The sequence below is a fragment of the Cicer arietinum genome, chromosome 2 (genome assembly GCF_000331145.2).
Source record: "Cicer arietinum cultivar CDC Frontier isolate Library 1 chromosome 2, Cicar.CDCFrontier_v2.0, whole genome shotgun sequence".
NCBI classification, from domain to species: domain Eukaryota; kingdom Viridiplantae; phylum Streptophyta; class Magnoliopsida; order Fabales; family Fabaceae; genus Cicer; species Cicer arietinum.
In genome coordinates, this window is record NC_021161.2 from 22,231,531 (window position 1) to 22,245,256 (window position 13,726).

Consider the following 13,726-nt stretch of genomic DNA (forward strand, 5'->3'; position numbering starts at 1 on the left):
GATTTATCCTGGTTCGGTTGTCAACAACAACCTACGTCCAGTCCTGAAAATCCAATCGGATTTCAGATTTTCTTCTCCTTCAATAGAAAGAATCAATTACAGATTGTCCAGTTTCCTCCCTGAAACCTATCTATCTTAATGATCTCTTTCCTATTGAATACCCTCTGATCCTTGTAGATACTCGTCAACCTATCACAGAATCACAGTGCGACTCTTTCTTGTTGAACACTCTTCACCCAAGAAAGTAGCCACCAGTTTCTAGCTGGCTTTCTATCAACCCTTTGATCCTTGTAGACAATCGGCAGCCTAACACAAAATCAAAGTACGACTCTTTCTTGTTGAGACCTCTCACCCAAGAAAGTAGCCACCAGTTTCTAGCTGGATTTTCAACGTTCGTTTTTGGTTCAAAGATTTATTACAGAATGAATAAAAGAAGTAAAACAAAAGTCTTCAATCTTGATCAAAGTCTTCTCACGAATCTGGATATTCAAGGAATGTTCATGAGCACATTATCATTTCTCTTGGATTGTCAACAAACTGTATTGTAATCTGTAATCACAATTATGAAGTTGTTAGTTTGTTGTTATGAACAGTTGAGAGCATTATGAGAAATTATGAAAGTTATGAATTGTTATTTGAATAAAGATTGAAAGACAGTTTATATAGTTTCTGAAAAACCAACTACGAAATCGATTTCCCAATCGATTTTGTAAAGTTATAAAAGGTGCTAAATCGATTTGCCAATCGATTATCGCGATCTTGGTTTTCTTTAATCTTGAAACTATACAAGCTAATCGATTTACCAATCGATTCTTTAAAACAACACTTTTCAGTAGAACATGTCCAGACCTGTATAAATCGATTGCCTAATCGATTTCTGGGAAACTGTTTTAATAAAACTATTTTCAATCGATTACTCAATCGATTTGCCAAACTTCAGAGTTCACTGTGTTTTCAACAAGTTTATTTCAATCGATTTGCCAATCGATTGTTTTCAAAACAGAGACTCAGCTATTTGACATCAATCGACTTGTCAATCGATTTGGTGGCATGTTCCTGAAAAGTTTTTACCTGGTGTTTAGTTCAATCGATTTCCCAATCGATTGCAACCAAACTTAATCAAAATTGAAAGTGTTAACAATTGATTGTCCAATCGATTGTATTTGTCACAGGTGAGGTCATTTTTCAAATGATATTTTATCAATCGATTTGCCAATCGATTTCCTCAGCACTGGAGTGCCACTGTGACTCATTCAATCGATTTACCAATCGATGTGTTACCATCAGGTTTGATTTGTGAAATGTTCAATCGATTTACCAATCGATTTTCTCCAAATCAGAGGCTACTGACTTGTGCATTTTTTATTTTTAATTAATCTAATCGATTGCCTAATCGATTGCACATTCACAAACACTTAAGATTTCCTTACACCCTTGTTATGAAATCGATTTCCCAATCGATTTACATAGTCAGAATTCAACTTTTGTTGATTTCTTGTGTTCCAAGCAATTTGATACAAGTGTGTGTGATTGAATTGGTGTTCCTGAAATTTTGCTCAATTGAAATATTAGATTTATCATATTAAGTATGAATATTGTTGAATTGTGACTTTCCTTACACCCTTGTTATGAAATCGATTTCCCAATCGATTTACATAGTCAGAATTCAACTTTTGTTGATTTCTTGTGTTCCAAGCAATTTGATACAAGTGTGTGTGATTGAATTGGTGTTCCTGAAATTTTGCTCAATTGAAATATTAGATTTATCATATTAAGTATGAATATTGTTGAATTGTGAATTATGTCAAAATTAGGAATCAAAGGATCAAAATCCAACATTTTAGAAATGCCCCGGACCACCTCGAACGCAGTTTACCCGAAAACAACTTCAACCGTGAATTGAAAAGTAATACGAGGTCACCTTCTTTGAACTCTCTTCTTGTTATGTTCTTATCATGCTACTTCTTGGTTCTTTACTTGTAGAGTTTAGCATTCTCATAAGCGTCTAACCTCAACTCATCAAGCTCATTGAGTTGGAGCTTCCTTTTTTCACCAACCGCCTTCAAATCAAAATTAAGGATCTTTATTGCCCAATATGCCTTATGTTCGAGTTCAACTGGGAGGTGACAAGACTTTACATAGATCAAATTGTAACGATTCATACCAATGGGAGTCTTGTATGTTGTAAAGTAGGCCCAAAGTGCATCATCTAGCTTTACGGACCAGTCCTTCCTTAATGCAGAGACAGTTTTCTCGAGAATGCTCCTAATCTCCCTATTGGAAACTTCTACATGTCTGCTAGTTTGAGGTTGATATGTTGTGGCAATTTTGTGCTTCACTCCATACTTTTTTAGCAGGCCTTCAAACTGTTTAGCTATGAAATAAGAGCCTCCATCACTAATCACCACCCTTGGCACACCAAAACTCAGAAATATTACCTTTTTGAAGAGCTTAATCACTACCTTAGCGTCATTTGTTCGGGCAGCGACAACTTTAATCCATTTGGACGTGTAATCCACCGCTACAAGGATGTATTAATTTCCAAGAGACGACAGAAATGGTCCCATAAAATCAACTCCCCAAACATCGAAGATTTCAACTTCGAGGATATTGTTCAAAGGCATTTCATTTTTATTTTTATTTTTCAAGTACGGTGGCATTGATCACATTGAAGCACAAAGCGATGCACGTCTTTGAAGAGTGTGGACCAATAGAATCCTGCTTGAAGTATATATGCTGTAGTTTTTTAGGAACTACCATGCCCTTCGTTTGCAGAGGAATGACAGTGAAACGTGATACTTTCCATTTCTTCTATCGGGACACATCTTCTGAAAACTCCATCAACCCCTCTCTTAAAAAGCAGAGGTTCACCCCAATAATAGTGTTTAGGATCTGAGAAAAATATCTTCTTTTGTTGAAAGTTCCAATCTGAGGGTAATACTTCAACTGCTAGGTTGTTCACAAAATCAACATACCGTGATGCTTCTATTTGTGCAAGCGCAAAGAATTGATCATCATGAAATGAATCATCCAGCGGCAACTGATTTTAATTTTTTTTCATGCAGCTTTGAGAGATGATCGGCCACCACATTTTCAATCCTCTTCTTGTCTCCAATTTCTAGATCCAACACTTGGAGAAGTCGTATCCATCGGATCAACCTCGGCTTAGCATATTTCTTGCACAAGAGATATTTAATGGCTGCATGGTCTGTGTAGACAATTATCTTCGACCCCACCAGGTAGGAATTAACTTGTCAATAGCAAACACTACTGCCAATAGCTCTTTCTCGGTTGTGGCATAGTTAACTTGAGCTTCATCCAAAGTCCTGCTAGCATAATAGATAGCATGCACTTTCTTGTCATTTCTCTTCCCAAACACTGCACCTACTGCAAAGTCGCTAGCATCGCACATGATTTCAAATGGAAGACTCCAATCAAGTGGTTGCATAATCGAAGCGGATATTAATCCTAATTTTGACCTACAAAAATGACTCAAGACAAAATTCATCAAAGACAAAAGTTGCATCCTTTAGGATCAGACTGGTTAGAGGCTTAGAAATCTTAGAAAAATCGTTAATGAATCCGCAGTAAAATCCTGCATGCCCCAAGAAACTTCTCACTTCTTTTACGGAGGTGGGAGGTGAAATTTTCTCTATTACCTCAATTGTTGCTTTGTCTACCTCAATACCTCACTTAGAAACCAAATGTCTAAGAACAATTCCTTCTCTAACCATAAAGTGGCATTTCTCCAAATCTAACACAAGATTAACTTGTTCACATCTTTCAAGTACCTTTTCGAGATTGGCCAAACAATTATTAAAGCTAGATCCATACACAGAAAAATCATCCATGAATACTTCCATTATATTCTCAACAAAATCAGAAAAAACTGACATCATGCAACGTTGAAAGGTAGTAGGGGCATTGCACAAATCCAAAGGCATTCTCCTATAAGCATAATCGCAATAAGGACAAGTAAACATGGTTTTATCTTGATCGCTATGATAAATAGATATTTGAAAAAAACCATAATAGCCATCCAAATAGCAAAAATGTGAATTGTAACACCCCGTTTTTCAAAGCGAGGGTATATTTTTTTTTTCAAAAGGTATTAGACTAAAACACAGAATTAAATCAGGAAAAAGCCTTTGAATAAATAATTGAGTCATTATAATTTACAAGCAGCGGAAAAGTTACTCCAATTATAAATCCAAACCATTTACCCAACAACAAATGGTACATGTAACCCATCGAAAATAACATGTCAAGCTGACAATATTAGTATAGGTACAGTCTTCCATTTTAAAATAAATGCAATACAAAAGAAAGGCATCTGATCCCTCTATGCCAACCTAATCTGATCATTTTACAACACAACTAAACACCCGGAGTGATCTCCACGCGCCCCGTGAGATTCTCCTAACGTAGCTGCAGTCAAGCGTTCCCATCTCCATTCCCGTCCGTAGGGTACGAATCGGTAGGATCGTCCTGACTCTCATCTGAGGGCAAAGCCCAGATTTCCACAATAATTGTAAAGGTCACCAACCGAAAATAACAGTTAACACATAACATTTAAGTTTTAAATGCTAAAAATAACTTTTCAACTAAGCATGCACCTTAGCAGGATTTTCAATATGCGAAAAGTTCATACAATACTTTGCCAGTTAAAATGAAAGTAAAATGAGGTTCTCAATCCCCTAATTATAACATAACAAATCAAGACATGGATAGTTTCATGAGCAAACAATCATACAACTAAAACTGAGGATTTTCACTGAGCCAATCGATTAGGCAATCGATTGGGGTGAAGGATTTTGATGAAACAGAATCCTGGGCTGAAATCAATCGATTGGGAAATCGATTGAGTGAGTACTGAGCCCCTGACTTAATACCAATCGATTTCCAAATCGATTTCCTGAAGGTTTTTAGTGAAATTTTGAACTCTGGCTTGATTCAATCGATTGGGCAATCGATTGACAGGATAGCTGAGCCCCTGACTTAATGGCCAATCGATTTCCAAATCGATTTGGTCGAATATGGATGAGTCCCTGACTTAGGCCCAATCGATTGGGCAATCGATTTCGTAAATGATTTTCGAAAAACTGATTACAAAATCGATTGGCTAATCGATTTTGTCCATTTGGCCAAGTCCCTGTTTACTATCCAATCGATTGGGAAATCGATTTACCTGTGTATTCTTTCAAAAATTCATAAACTAACTCAATCACATTCATGCATAATCCCAATTCTTAACACTTAACACTGATAACACAATTACTACGACATCATGGATTTCGAAATGGTATTGCAATCAAACATGTTATCACCAAATTCCAAAACATAACACTTAGCATTTATAACACATTACTACACAAACAAAATGAACCAACAGTTCACAAATCAACAGGGTGTAGTCTCTCGCGGACAAACACAATTCCCTCAGGAACGTAAGTCGTAAACGTACTACCTATCACGGGTCCGTACCGTTTACCGAGGTGCCACCTATCCCGGGTCAGCACAACTTACCAAAACATACACGAGTAAACGAGACATTAAGAGATTCCCCATTCTTAATTCTCATCTAACTTAAACCAGGGCGTAGTCTCTCACGGACAAACCCCTGCGCAGTCTCTCACGGACAAACGCAATTCCCGCAGGAACGTAAGTCGTAAACGTACTACCTATCACGGGTCCGTACTGTTTACCGAGGTGCCACCTATCCCGGGTCAGCACAACTTACCAAACACAATTCCCTCAGGAACGTAAGTCGTAAACGTACTACCTATCACGGGTCCGTACTGTTTACCGAGGTGCCACCCATCCCGGGTCAGCACGACTTACCAAACGTAAATCGTAAACGTACTGCCTATCACGGGCCCGTACTGTTTACCAAGGTGCCACCTATCCCGGGTCAGCACGATTTACCGAAACACACATAAAAAAGCGAGACATTAAGAGATTCCCCATTCTTAATTCTCATTTAACTTAACGATTTTCAAGACAAAACATTCAGTAAATAAGTCATTAAGAGATTCCCCATTCTTAATACTCATTTACTGAAACGATTTTCAAAAACGAACATTAAGTAACCGAGACATTAAGAGATTCCCCATTCTCAACGCCCAGTTAACTTAAACAATTTTCCAAACAAAATAATAAGTAACCGAGACATTAAGAGATTCCCCATTCTTAACGCCCAGTTAACTTAAACAATTTTCCAAACAAAATAATAAGTAACCGAGACATTAAGAGATTCCCCATTCTTAACGCCCAGTTAACTTAAACGGTTTTCAAAACAAAATGTTAAGTAACCGAGACATTAAGAGATTCCCCCTCCTTAACGTCCAGTTAACTTAAACGGTTTTCAAAACAAAATATTAAGTAACCGAGACATTAAGAGATTCCCCATTCTTAACGCCCAGTTAACTTAAACGATTTTTCTTTAAAACAAAATATTAAGTAACCGAGACATTAAGAGATTCCCCCTCCTTAACGTCCAGTTAACTTAAACGGTTTTCAAAACAAAATATTAAGTAACCGAGACATTAAGAGATTCCCCATTCTTAACGCCCAGTTAACTTAAACGATTTTTCTTTAAAACAAAATATTAAGTAACCGAGACATTAAGAGATTCCCCATTCTTAACGCCCAGTTAACTTAAACGATTTTTCTTTAAAACAAAATATCAAAGTCGCTAGCATCGCACATGATTTCAAATGGAAGACTCCAATCAAGTGGTTGCATAATCGAAGCGGATATTAATCCTAATTTTGACCTACAAAAATGACTCAAGACAAAATTCATCAAAGACAAAAGTTGCATCCTTTAGGATCAGACTGGTTAGAGGCTTAGAAATCTTAGAAAAATCGTTAATGAATCCGCAGTAAAATCCTGCATGCCCCAAGAAACTTCTCACTTCTTTTACGGAGGTGGGAGGTGAAATTTTCTCTATTACCTCAATTGTTGCTTTGTCTACCTCAATACCTCACTTAGACACCAAATGTCTAAGAACAATTCCTTCTCTAACCATAAAGTGGCATTTCTCCAAATCTAACACAAGATTAACTTGTTCACATCTTTCAAGTACCTTTTCGAGATTGGCCAAACAATTATTAAAGCTAGATCCATACACAGAAAAATCATCCATGAATACTTCCATTATATTCTCAACAAAATCAGAAAAAACTGACATCATGCAACGTTGAAAGGTAGTAGGGGCATTGCACAAATCCAAAGGCATTCTCCTATAAGCATAATCGCAATAAGGACAAGTAAACATGGTTTTATCTTGATCGCTATGATAAATAGATATTTGAAAAAAACCATAATAGCCATCCAAATAGCAAAAATGTGAATGCTTAGCTAGCTTTTCTAACATTTGGTCAATAAAGGAGAGAGGAAAGTGATCTTTACGAGTTGCTTTGTTCAGTTTTCTGTAATCTATACACATCCTCCATCCTGTAATTGTCCTAGTTGCAATGGATTCATTTTTAATAACAGCGATATCCCCTTTTTTCGAACTACTTGAACGAGACTAACCCATTTTCTATTAGAGATAGGGTAAATTACCCCAACATCTAGGAGTTTAAGTACCTCTTTTTTCAAAACTTCTTTCATGTTAGGATTTAACCTCCTTTAATGCTCAATAGAGGCTATATAGTCCTCTTCAAGTAGTATCCTATGCATGCAAATTGATGGATTAATTCCCTTTAAGTCCTCAATGGTATACCCAATAGCTTTTGGATACATCTTGAGGACTCTAAGCAATTTTTCAATTTCTTCACCATTTAATTAAGCACTTACAATGACGGAAAATGTAAAATGTTTTCCAAGGAATTCATACCTGAGATTTGAGGGAAAATACTTAAGTTCCACCTGTGGAGCCTCTTTTGGGAGAGGTGCTAAATTTTCTGCTACTAATGCCTCAAAATTTAAGTTTGAAAGAGGAGGATTTTCATCCAACAAGTTAGCATATGCATCAACTTCCTTTGCCAAGTCTTCATATTTATAATTGAAGAAAATTTAAACTAAGATTTGATTCAGATTTGTAATTGAAGAAAATCTAACATAAGATTTGATTCCTATTTGTAATTGAAGAAAATTAAAGTAAGATTTGATTCAAATTTATAATTGAAGAAAATCTTTGACCAACTTGAAAAGAAGATATGGTCAAGATTTATCTACAAAAAAATAAAAAAAGAATCAATTTGAAGAATTTACCAACTCAATCTTAACAAATTACAAACATAATCAATTTCTAGAATTTACAAACTCAATATCAACAAAATACGAATAAAATCAATCTGAAGAATTTACAAACTCAATTTGAACAAAATACCAACATAATAAATTTGAAGAATTTACTAACTCAGTATGAATAAAATATGAACAGAATCACTCTAGAAGAACTTCTCAGAAAGGATTCAAAATTACAAAATTGGATAAAGAATATATTATCAAAAATCATCTTGTTTAAACTATTTTTGAATAAGATCATTGTTGACCAAGCTAGGAATGAAGATACAATTTATAATTAAATAAAGACTAAATTGAAGCACTAATTTTATCCATAAAAAGATATTCAAGGCTACAGAAGAAGAAGATCATCAAAAATCAGGAAAGAGTAGAAGAACTCATAAGCTCAAAATTTTAAATTTATCTTAGAGTTAAAGAAGAGAAACACTTGTTCAAGTTTTAAATATTTTCTAATTGTTTTTTATTAGAATGTGAGAGTTATTATTATTATTAGGTTTGTTTGAAGGAAACACTTCAAGTTCCAAAAAAAATTAAAAATCAAATAAAGGCAACGACAATTTTTTTTGGAATTTTTGGAGAATATGAAAAATTCAAAAAATTCAAAAAATGGTCTAAAGAAGGAATTTGGGATTTTCACTGACGTTTCCCGTATAGGTAAGTTATACGGTATTCCCATTCCTAGATTATTTTCTGGAGAAATTTCAGAGCAATCCGAGACAGTCGCCTGAAAACAGGGTTAATATCGATTAATATTGTTATCATAGAGTCCCCGAAAACGGCGCCAATTTGATTCGCTGTCGCACACGGGTCAAATACAATTAATAAAATGTAAATAGAGGTAATAACTTGAATCGTTTCACAAGGACTTCAGATATAATAATAATAACTGAATTTAAAGTTGAAATTAAAAAGGGGATTTTTTATATTTTTTATTTAACAGATGAGCAAAACAATTAATCCACTTATTCGAGTTTCAAACCTATCACAGATTCTGTCAATGAGTTTAATTTCTAAATCGGGATTCTATTGTTATTTGACTATAGAATTGATCAAACAAGCGTAATCAATCCTATGTGAATTTGGTTTCTTTGATTGGATTAAGGATCATAATCATATAAATATTACAATTAACGATCAAGCGTCGCAAAATTATAATTCAATTAAATTAGAAACCGAAATCAAATTATGTCAAATAAATTTAATCGATCCAATTGAAATTCAATTTAAGCAATCAAAATATCAATATAATCAAATAAACAAGAATACAATCATGAATCGAAATTGACAGTGTAACTTGAATCTCAAGGTGTTGATGAAACTCTGAACTCGTGGGTTAATCTTATAAAATTACCCTTCCATGCAATTTAAATAAAAACTGCTTATTTCTTGTAGCAATCTGAATCCTAAGTTTTCCCTCCTTAGAAAAGAAACAAAACTTCCAATATATAGTACTGGATATTGGGCTTTAGGGTTTAAAAAAAAGTGACCCGTTAATTAAAATTGTTACAAAAGTCTAGATTACGAAATTTGAAATTTAGGCCCAGTGAGGTTTGGAGTTGGTCTTTTCTTTTAACATAAACGTTGTAGCTCTGAGTTTTAGATTTCCAACGCCTGCTCATATGTGTCAATCCGATATCCAGAGCTATAGTTATGACCTACATAGCGAGAAAGAGTCAAAATACAAATAATAAAACTAAAATGTAAACAATAAAATTATAATTCAAATTCGACCCAAAGTTTAGAAACAAGCTAAAAATATTAATCTAAGCTATAAAGAGCTTTTAAAAAACCAAACTAAAAAGCTATAAACATGTGACCAAATGCTGTGATCATTCCCTATCAAGGACATCAAAAGGTTTTCTTTCAATCAAGGAGAAATTATTTATTAATATATATTAACATGTTGAGCAAACAATCAAACAAGAAAACATACCCCTCCATGCTTGGACCAGACATTGTCCTCAATGTAAAAAATAAAATAAAATAGTGATGAAAGACGTAGGAAAGCTCACAAGATTATGGTGGTGGTAGAAAGTGGTATTGTGCACATATTACAACCATAATGGCCTTTAGTGTCAAACAGTAATCCTTGCTGCATTCTCTTGTTTGATGCATTTTTCTTGTTTTAGCTCAACCCCTTTCACTATTGGATTCCCAACTACATTATGCTTCATCCTTTGACCATTCATAGTGAAAACTCCAGTAGCCTCACTCTAGATTTCTACAACTCCAAATGGGAACACCTTACGGATTTTAGAAATGGCTCGTACCACCTCGAACGAAGTTTACCCGAAAACAACTTCAACCGTGAATTGAAAAGTAATACGAGGTCACCTTCTTTGAACTCTCTTCTTGTTATGTGCTTATCATGCTACTTCTTGGTTCTTTCCTTGTAGAGTTTGGCATTCTCATAAGTATCTAACCTCAACTCATCAAGCTCATTGAGTTGGAGCTTCCTTTTTCCACCAACAGCTTTCAAATCAAAGTTGAGGATCTTTATTGCCCAATATGCCTTATGTCTGAGTTCAACTGGGAGGTGACAGGACTTTACATAGATCCAATTGTAAGGATTCATACCAATGGGAGTATTGTATGTTTTACGGTAGGCCCAAAGTGCATCATCTAGCTTTACGGACCAGTCCTTCGTTAATGCAGAGACAGTTTTCTCGAGAATGCTCCTAATCTCCCTATTGGAAACTTCTACATGTCCACTAGTTTGATGTTGATATGTTGTGGCAATTTTGTGCTTCACTCCATACTTTTTTAGCAGGCCTTCAAACTATTTAGCTATGAAATGTGAGCCTCCATCACTAATCACCACCCTTGGCACACCAAAAGTCAGAAATATTACCTTTTTGAAGAACTTAATCACTACCTTAACGTCGTTTGTTGGGGCAACGACAACTTCAATCTATTTGGACCTGTAATCCATCGCTACAAGGATGTATTGATTTCCAAGAGACGAGGGAAATGGTCCCATAAAATCAACTCCCCAAAAATCGAAGATTTCAACTTCGAGGATATTGTTCAAAGGAATTTCATTTTTTTTATATGTTTCAAGTACGCTGGCATTGATCACATTGAAGCACAAAGCGATGCACGTGTTTGAAGAGTGTGGACCAATAGAAGCCTGAGGTTCATCTTCTGAAAGTGAAACGTGATGCTTTCCATTTCTTCTTGCGGGACACATCTTCTGAAAACTCCATCAACCCCTCTCTTAAAAAGCAGAGGTTCATCCAAGTAATAGTGTTTTGGATCCGAGAAAAACATCTTCTTTTGTTGAAAGTTCCAATCAGAGGGTAATACTCCAACTGCTTGGTAGTTCACAAAATCAGCATACCGTGATGCATCTATTTGTGCAAGAGCAAACAATTGATCATCAGGAAATGAATCATCCAACGGCAACCGATTTTCATTTTTTTCATGCAACTTTGAGAGATGATTGGCCACCACATCTTCAATTCTCTTCTTGTCTCCAATTTCTAGATCCAACTCTTGGAGAAGTCATATCGGCAACTACAATCAAGTGGTTGCATAATAGGAGCAGATATTAATCCTAATTTTAACCTACAAAAATGACTCAAGACAAAATTCATCAACGAAAAAAGTTGTATCCTTTAGGAGCAGACTTGTTAGAGGCTTAGAAACCCTAGAAAAATCGTTAATGAATCGGCGGTAAAATCCTGCATGCCCCAAGAAACTTCTCACTTCTTTTATGGAGGTGGGAGGTGACATTTTCTCTATTACCTCAATTGTTGCTTTGTCAAACTCAATACCTCACTTAGACACCAAATGTCCAAGAACAATTCCTTCGCTAACCATAAAGTGGCATTTCTCCAAATTTAACACAAGATTAAGTTGTTCACATCTTTCAAGTACCTTTTTAAGATTGGCCAAATAATTATTAAAGCTAGATCGATACACAGAAAAATCATCCATGAATACTTCCATTATATTCTCAACAAAATCAGACAAAACTGACATCATGCAACGTTGAAAGGTAGCAGGGGCATTGCACAAATCCAAAGGCATTCTCCTATAAGCATAAGCGCAATAAGGACAAGTAAACATGGTTTTATCTTGATCGCTAGGATGAATGGGAATTTGAAAAAAAAACCAGAATAGCCATCCAAATAGCAAAAATGTGAATGCTTAGCTAGCTTTTCTAACATTTGGTCAATAAAGGAGAGAGGAAAGTGATCTTTACGAGTTGCTTTGTTCAATTTTATGTAATCTATACACATCCTCCATCATGTAATTGTCCTTGTTGCAATGGATTCATTTTTAATAATAGCGATACCCCTTTTTTTGGAACTACTTGAACGAGACTAACCCATTTGCTATTAGAGATAGGGTAAATTACCCCAACAACTAGAAGTTTAAGTACCTCTTTTTTCACAACTTCTTTCATGATAGGATTTAACCTCCTTTAATGCTCAATAGAGGCTTTATAGTCCTCTTCAAGTAGTATCCTATGCATGCAAATTGATGGATTAATTCCCTTTAAGTCCTCAATGGTATACCCAATAGCTTTTGGATACATCTTGAGGACTCTAAGCAATTTTTCAATTTCTTCACCATTTAATTAAGCACTTATAGTAACAAAAAATGTAAAATGTTTTCCAAAGAATTCATACCTGAGATTTGAGGGAAAAGACTTAAGTTCTACCTGTGGAGCCTCTTTTGGGAGAGGTGCAAATTTTCTGCTACTAATGCCTCAAAATTTAAATTTGAAAGATGTGACAGTGGTCCTAAAGGACACTCCTTAACACAATGATCAATTAAATCGACCCTGCAACAAAAATCTTCAAGAGAAAGACTTTTCATAAGGTTAGACAAATTAAATTCAATATTTTCATCACCCACATTGAAGACAAGCTTCCCATGTTTCACATCAATAACAGCTCATGTTGTGGTTAGAAAAGGTCTCCCAAGAAGAATTGGGATTAGGAGTGTTTTTCCATTTCCAATGTAAGACCCATAATTTTAAAGTACCATTTATGTATTTTTGGTGTATTTTGGATTTTGGCTCGGAGGCTTTTAAGCCAAAGTAATAATATTTTGGAGTTTTATAATCAAAAAGATATTTTAATGCCGATTAAGATTTCTCGTCGATAAATAAATTGAAATTAACTGCGGTGAATCCTTTACGTAGAATTTAATGCGTTACGGGTAAAATGGTAATTTAACAAATATCTAGATTTAAGATATTTGTTAAGTTATACTTATTATATATATTTATGTATATATGTTTGATTGAGTTGAAAGGAAAAGGAAATAGAAAAGAAAGGAAAGGAAATAGAAAGGAAAGAGAATAGAGGAAAGGAAAAAGGAAAGAAAACCAAATCCATCGTCTTCTTCCTCTGTGACCGTGAACCAAATTCCCTCCTTTCTCCCGTTTTCATTTTCGTCGCTTTCTTTTCTTCAAAACTAGTAACCCAAGGTTGGGTGAGAGTTAGATCAAGGTTTT

General features: G+C 35.1%; 2 protein-coding genes across 2 annotated transcripts in view; both read right to left on the bottom strand.

Moving 5' to 3' along the window:
* Positions 1-1,973: 1,973 nt before the first annotated feature.
* On the bottom strand, positions 1,974-3,983 carry LOC101501569 (uncharacterized). Its single transcript, XM_073365399.1, has 4 exons — positions 3,694-3,983; positions 3,272-3,479; positions 2,758-3,040; positions 1,974-2,521 (listed from the first exon to the last, which is right to left on the bottom strand). Exons 1-4 carry the CDS (start codon positions 3,981-3,983, stop codon positions 1,974-1,976), a joined length of 1,329 nt encoding a protein of 442 aa, XP_073221500.1.
* Positions 3,984-10,627: 6,644 nt separating this feature from the next.
* The window catches only part of LOC140919390 (uncharacterized), a 6,727-nt gene continuing 3,628 nt past the window's right edge, over positions 10,628-13,726 (bottom strand). Inside the window, exons 2-5 of the mRNA XM_073365400.1 lie at positions 12,926-13,048; positions 12,136-12,292; positions 11,377-11,748; positions 10,628-11,014 (exon numbers count right to left, since the gene is read on the bottom strand). Coding sequence (XP_073221501.1) covers positions 10,628-11,014; positions 11,377-11,748; positions 12,136-12,292; positions 12,926-13,048 — 1,039 coding nt within the window. The remainder of the gene's footprint in view (positions 11,015-11,376; positions 11,749-12,135; positions 12,293-12,925; positions 13,049-13,726) is intronic.